Consider the following 7,141-nt stretch of genomic DNA (forward strand, 5'->3'; position numbering starts at 1 on the left):
TTTTGCCAATGTCTTCAGTCCTATGTCATCTTCCATGACAGGTCCTGTCGTAGTCAGCCGGCTGTGTTTGCCGTGGCCTCTTTTCCTTTTTTTGTTTTCTTTAGCCAATTGGTGATAGGCCCTCAAACTGAACCGCAGCGTTTGCCACCCAAAAATGTTTTTTTATAGAAAAGTCCATGGTGGCTAGTAGTGAATCCTGGACTTTCTGACTCGTAGTTGTGCGTAAGTTTGTTGCGGCCCCTACGACGAGAGGCTGCGGCATAAACTCTTTTGGCTGGTACACTAAGGAAATTATCAACAAGCTGCTGTGGGTTTCTATGCAAATAGGACCGAGGGGCTCTGGGAGCTCGCTAACTGCGAGATAAAAGGAAAATAAACGAAATGTAAAAGGAGAAAAGAAAAGAGCACAACAAGGACTTTGAGTCTGCTCTCGGTGTTCTTACGTGGTTTTGCTGTAGAGCACTGATATGTTCATCACTGAAATTCAACATCAAGAGACAACTAACCCCCTTTTCCCCCCAACCAGGCCGCCTCTTTCAGCCACCTGCGGCTTACACAGTAGACTGCGACCTGATGCTCTGCCTGAAACTGAAACATATTTTTTGGCGAGCTTTCAATCAGTGAAGAATCGAGAGCGATACTCAACCCCTCGTGTATCATCTACAGCCGAGTCGTCTCTGTGGCCGCTCCATAACGTGACATTGGGGCCCCCCTTGAAGATATGGGATGGGTTGGGTGTACTGTCTTCCGGTATAAAAATGGGAACTGAGAGGGAACCCAGCCAGGGCTGCCGGTGTCTCGGCCCGATACCTGCCCACAGGTTCGGCGCACTGCCTATACGTGGTAAAGTTCATGAACAGGCTTATAGGAGTCTGTTCAAAATTGCAAATTGCATTTTCGCCTAAAAAAAAAAAAAAAAAAAAAAGAAGCAAACCCACCACATATCTCTCGTCTTAGCGCTATCCCCCTCGATGTGACGTTCGGTTGTCGAGCCTAGAACCGTTGACAAGTTTGCAGACTGGATGTGTTCTGGCCGCCTGTGCTACTGTTCTATGGAGACCGCCCAGACAGGGCAGCTTACTCCGCAGGCGCGGACACGGGTAACCTGGGTTCCGTGATTGAGTCATCCAGGGGGGGAGAGTCGTCAGGGTTCAAGGAACCGCACGTTTTGCATGCTCTCCACTTTCCATTCGGACATTTTACAACCTTTATCCACAGGGAATAATTTTCACTGTCACCCACACAGACGCCGAGTCGCTTTTCGCCCCGCCCGTCCCCTTTTGACGAGAGTGCTGTACAAGCAGTGCTTGTACGAAGTAGTAGCTTGTACTCTGTGGTACCCATGATTAATAAGGTGTCGGTCAGGAAAAAAACAGAGTACCACAAGTCAAGCAAATTATAAAAAGGACGATGGGAGCTTATATAGGTATTAATAGAGAGTCGAGGCATTAAATTACTAAGCAAAACTCATTTGAAAACTAATGCAAAAATATTAAAAAAGATGTTGTTACAAGTGAATACCTAATGCAAAATTCTTCTTTGGTTTTCCATCAGTTAAACACCTGACAAAAAAAAAAACCAAAAAAAAAACCACTACAAAGTAAACTAAATGTATAAATAAGTAAAGTATATAAACTTGGCCTCGACGGATGTCAAATACGCGTGTTTATTGATACAAGTCAAGCAACTTTTACATATTACAATTATTCTTCTTTTAATTATTTAATAAAATATCGTGAGAATGCACGTCAAGACCACCTGTATCATCGCAGCTTTGCTGCCAATCTCCCTTGCTGCCCCTTCAATTTACAGCAAAAGTCTCGCTACTACCAAGCCCCACGAGTATTCGAATATAATCTTACACCATAGAGGAGTACCATTATTTAATATCGAAAAATCCGAGTCTAAGTGTATGGGTTGTCTGCCCAAGTACAGAGGTATATTTCACCAAAGGATTCAATCTAGTTGAATGGACTTCTCTCTATGTGAAATAAATTGCTAATGTATAATCCGCCTTGTACAGTCCGTCCTGACCCGGGGACGTCTGCTACATTCTGGAACGGGGTCGAAGACGGGCAGGCTGCCAGAGCTAGATTTTTCAAGAAAGCTGGCGATAAATGCAAGGCAGGGTTTCAAAAAGCGGCGGATTGCACAGGACTGGGGAGAAAAGCAGGAACGGCAAAAGAAGCGGGAGCAGGAGAAAAAGCACGAGCTGAAACAGTGGGCAGCAACGAGGGAAAGGAGTAAAGGATTTCGGGTTTATTGCTTGAATTACCAGAGCCTGATGACATGTTGCTCTGATGAGCATGTTGCCCAGCCGAATATCAATACTATACAGAGATGAATCGAAGTACAGTATGTATTTACAACGCGACCCAGTATAGCACCGGCAATGCTGTCTCTATTGGGGATGTTAGTGCTTCCGGTCCCTCTTGATCGTAGACTAGATAGACCCCTCAAGATTAAGGGGGACCCATGACATCCAGCCCACAAGTAAGCAGCCCCTCCTGCGGGTTCTTCGTCCACCGGCTTGATCGAATCATGCCAGCTTCTAAAAATACTATAAGACCAAAAGAAAATACTCCATACCGGTAAGTGGTATTACGGAGTATCGTAAAGGAGTCAAAAAAGCAAAATATAGTAACAAAAAGCAGACACGAATCGACGAAGCGTCTGTCTGCCTCAAGCATTCTTGTCATGCACCACCTGTACAAGGGGTTCCACGCGCGCATCTGGGCGTAGGACAATTATCCTGGTCCAAGTCACACACAATCCTTTTTATGCAAATCGCGCCCAACCGGCAACGAAGATTGTGTTTGCATCGCATCGTCATCAACCAGACAGAGAAAGTCACGCCAGGTAGCCCCTCTTGGCTTCCGACGGCAGACAGCTAATCTGCAAAGAACCACACCCAAAGCTACACTAACCCACTGCCATTTTCATCAAAAAAACACCATCCCGGGCCACGCGATCGAGGGGACGGAAGATGGAGAGGAGGAGGAGGAGGAGGGGGGGCGGGCGTAAGAAGAAGTTTGAACCAATGGATCCGTTGTCTCTATTTCGTGCCGTGTCTTGGCGGTCCGCCGAAAGAAAAGAGTGTCCAGTCATTGTACAATAAAAGAGTGCAACCATGTGTCCTCACGCCGGCCGGTGGCGGCCGTCACCATCGGGACCATCGACCCTTTGGTTGCTCTGCCGACAGTACCGTAGAAACCTGGCCTATATCACAGACGGCGGTCCCTATATGTCGCGAGCGCGTCTCGTTGGGTTCCGAGTGGGGCCGGTGAAAGAGACCATTTGGCGCTGCCAACGTCTGGAATGCTCGTGCCTGGGCTAGACCTTCTTGGGACGAGACGCGCCCGTCGACCGATGTCTAGTCAAAAAGTCTCCTGAGTTCGAGCCTGATGTTTCGTCCCAAGTGGTGGAGGACACAATGTGTTTTTTTTTTTTTTTTTCAGGGCCGGGCGGGTGCTAGAAACTAATCGATCATCATCCGAACTTGACGCAATCAGAGAGATATCACCATCTGGCGACGGAAGGTTAAAGCCTGTATGGAGAAAAGAAAATCCCCCCCAACAAAGTTCGCGACGCGTCTGCGTCGTGGAGCGTGACAAGGGGCCCGATTTTGGGAAGGGAAATCGAGCGGAGGACTGGCTTTTGATCTCGGCAAGCAGGGAAGTTTGCGGATGCACGCACGTAATAGCAGACCATGCCCATGTCCCCACGCCAGTCAAGGAAAAGCTGGTCGTCCCAGAGTTGCAGCGTTGCACCAATATCCGAGAAAGGTGACGGTGATGGTGGAGGTTCAGAAGGGAGGATGGGCTGCCCGGTTTGGGCCCCAATGCTACGATACAGTACGAATGTACCTTGATGTAGAGACTTTGAAAACAGTATATCTCGAGAGTACAACGGTTTCCTGCCGTAACGTCGCAGTCACTTGGCAGCTGCCACGCCGTGAAGAGAGATACCAGCGAACCAAGATCGGTGCATTTTGGGAGATTGGCTAGTGACAGACAAGCAGTGTGACTTTTTGGTCAAAATTGCATCAATTATGTCGTGAGGCAAGTTGCAACCCAATGTAATGTTCAGGGTATGTACTGTAGCATGGTGAGCGCAAAAGACTGCGCTGTGAGAATGACGCACCGAGATTGGCTGCCTGGCCCCAGGACGGGGCGATGTAACAACGGCATACAGCAGGTGGGGCGGGACGGCTCCTTTCCTCTTTTGTTCCTTTGAACTCTTTAATCTTTTTTTTCTTTCTTTTTTTTTATTAAACATGACCATTTCTGGTAAATTTCTCACACTCCCTGTCCGGAGCACGGCCATCATCTCACTTTAAACTAGGTAGAGGTAGGTAGTTAGGTTTTTTATTCCCTCTCTGGCCTGACTCTGTTATGCACGCTCTTTAAAATTATCTTGTAATTTCGTTCCCATTACCCACTGGTGTGTTACTTGCCGCCGTTGCATGGCATCTTTTTACTTGACCCCTTGTGTGTGGCGCGCGCCAAAGAATGCATTCTGTAGGCTTGACAATTATACCTCCCAAAGCAAGGTACTTGTCCTACCTTGCAATAGCTACCTGGTCGGTGGGGTAGCATTCGCAGTGATGAACACACCACACACAAAGTCCTCACTCCAGCGTGCTTGCTCTCCGCAAACAAGCACAACGCCTTCGTTTTTCTTTCGGATCTCCATAACCGGTGGGCGGTGTTTCATTGCATGTTTGTAGGAGGATACAATGTCCGAGAGCAACAAGGAGAAGACGACTTCCCTTTTGGCGTCTGCCGATGTAGCATTGCGACTCCAGCCCCGAAGATCATCACCGTTCCATCGCTTACTGAACCTCCCTTCCTTGCCTTTTTCCTTTCTCGCTGAGTTGGGCGACTAGGGGATCGGTGGGTGCGAGCAAAAGAATTGAAACCTATTTTGAACGAGAGAATTATTACGAAGGAGAGAAATCTACTACGTTAGGTATCAACGAGTAAACGGAGGTACCTAGTTTGACCCCTGTGTCCCATGCGTAATACTACTTCGTACTTTCCTAGGCCCGGAAAGTCCCGAAGTGATAGCTTGCTGAAAGAGTTTCGGCTTGAGAACCTGTCTCGGCCGTGTTGAAAGAAAGGAAAGGGTCGTCATTTACGCGTCATACCCGCTCCTCCGAAACGTGATGGCAACAAAAGGGGACCGACCGGTGCGCCGTCAGCATGGCTGGAGACATTCCATTTGTTATGTCTGCTGCATGCAGCTTTCAACGTGTGATGTGATGTGATGGCAGCGGTCAGTAAAAAAAAGAGCAATAGCAAAAGCAGCAAAAGGGGAATCAGAGGAGGGGATAACACAGGCGAAAGTTGCCGGTAACGAAATATGCATATACTTAAAATGGAAAGGTCTCGCCTTGGAGGAACCCAATCGGACGAAATTAATTGTCGTCAAATATGACCAGAGGCAGGCAAGAGTGAGATACTACTACAGACTGTCCACACGCGGTAGGCGGCAATTGAAAGACAAAGTCTTGGGCAGGCGTCCAAGAAACACGAGGAACCACTGGTTCAATACGAAGTATTGACCTTGGAGTCTCGCCGTCAATGTGGACCACCAAATGGTCCTGGAAGGGGGAGCTTCATTCATACATCTACTCCATCGTTCACAAAAATTGCATATTGATGTATATCTGTAGGCGTAGAAATAAACAAACGGGGGTCTCTAGGTAGTCAGTAAGTACATTGCCAGCCAGGTTCAGACAGATGCGCACGACATCATCGGGAAGCCATAGGCAGCATCCCTTGGGTTCGCTACAGACCGCAAATGCCAGGAGACAAAGCGCCCCGTCCAGCCCAGGTAAACAGAGACTGTGGTTATACTCCCCAAGCTCTGCGCCCCACAGGAGCTGTCATTTCTGTCGGCACCAAACCAGCTTCAAAACAGACCATTCTTTGGTTCCTGGAATTAAACATCTTTGAACAAAGACCAAAACAACTATTATTCCTACCTATATTTCATTTAATACAGTAATAATGAGGTGGTGGCAGACATTACAGCGCAAAAAAAAAAAGCCCCCAACACCCGCCTCCTCTTTTGTCTTGGCCCGCTGCATCGGCTCAAGCCTGATCCGGCAGACATGTATTATGGTAGCAGTGATAGTATGCTTACATGCGTGAGTGCTGTCAAAGGCACCCGTCACCAGTCTTTGGGGCGTACCAGCCGTCCGTCCTGCAGTGACCGATGTCATTGCTCATGAAAGGGGGGTTAGACAGACGCTATTGATCGTCCTCCCGGCTGGGTCGCAGAACAGGTCGCATCATGGCTCTTGCACAACTCTTAAAAGTAATGCCGTCCGCCTATTTCGCACATCTGGCACATCTGGCACAAAAAAAAAGATGATGTAGGTACCGTAATAAAAAAATAAAATAAAAAACTTCCTAGGGCAGGATCTATATGTCATGTGTATGCACACACCCCTCTTTTTTTTTATTGTCTTTGCTGGGGGCGAGCTGGTTCTGTAGCATGTCACCCCCAGGTAAGAAACAGAGTAAACTTGGATGTTTGGAGCTTCTTTCTGGCCATGTACGCCGAAACCGGAGTCACGACGACAATGACCCAGGCAAGGTAGCCGTCCGGAACAGCCGAAGGAATATTAAAGCAAGCCAGACGATCAGAATGCTTCGTCGAATCTTCCCTCTTCTTTCGAGCCGAGAGGAAGAAGATCGTGGCCAAGTTTGCTTAAGCGACGGCATTTGCCTCGCCTCACCGAGATCACTGAGACAGACATACATGTCTTCTACCGTCAACTGCTTGCTACCTGGCAACCTTTGTTTCTGCATGATCGTTTTAGGTACCCCGGGTGAGGGAAAGAGGTTCTCCGCTGGCCCGTACAACTAGATCCTCTGGGTTCGGGCGCCGCGTCCCAAAGTAAAAACACCCGGCCAGGCTTCCCATGGGCGTCAAAGTAAAAATCCAAATCAAGCAAAGCCCTTGTTTTTTCTTTTCTTTTTTTGTTCGACTTTTTGTTTCCCCACCTCTATTTCTCAGTCCCGTTGGGAAAACCTGGCTCGTTTTGTTTGTTGGCATGCACGGTGAAAATGAGGGGGGGCGTGGGAGCAAGCTTTCCTGATTTTTGTTTTGTAATCCCCCACATTTCCTG

General features: G+C 48.1%; 1 protein-coding gene across 1 annotated transcript; it reads left to right on the forward strand.

Annotated features, from left to right (window-relative positions):
• Positions 1 to 1,741: 1,741 nt before the first annotated feature.
• MGG_00614 (uncharacterized protein) lies at positions 1,742 to 2,247 on the forward strand (the record flags this gene model as incomplete). Its single annotated transcript, XM_003718365.1, has 2 exons — positions 1,742 to 1,937; positions 2,024 to 2,247. The coding sequence occupies 2 exons, from the start codon at positions 1,742 to 1,744 to the stop codon at positions 2,245 to 2,247; spliced, it is 420 nt and encodes a 139-aa protein (XP_003718413.1).
• Positions 2,248 to 7,141: the final 4,894 nt, after the last annotated feature.

Source organism: Pyricularia oryzae, chromosome 5, assembly GCF_000002495.2.
Source record: "Pyricularia oryzae 70-15 chromosome 5, whole genome shotgun sequence".
Classification (NCBI taxonomy): Eukaryota; Fungi; Ascomycota; class Sordariomycetes; order Magnaporthales; family Pyriculariaceae; genus Pyricularia; species Pyricularia oryzae.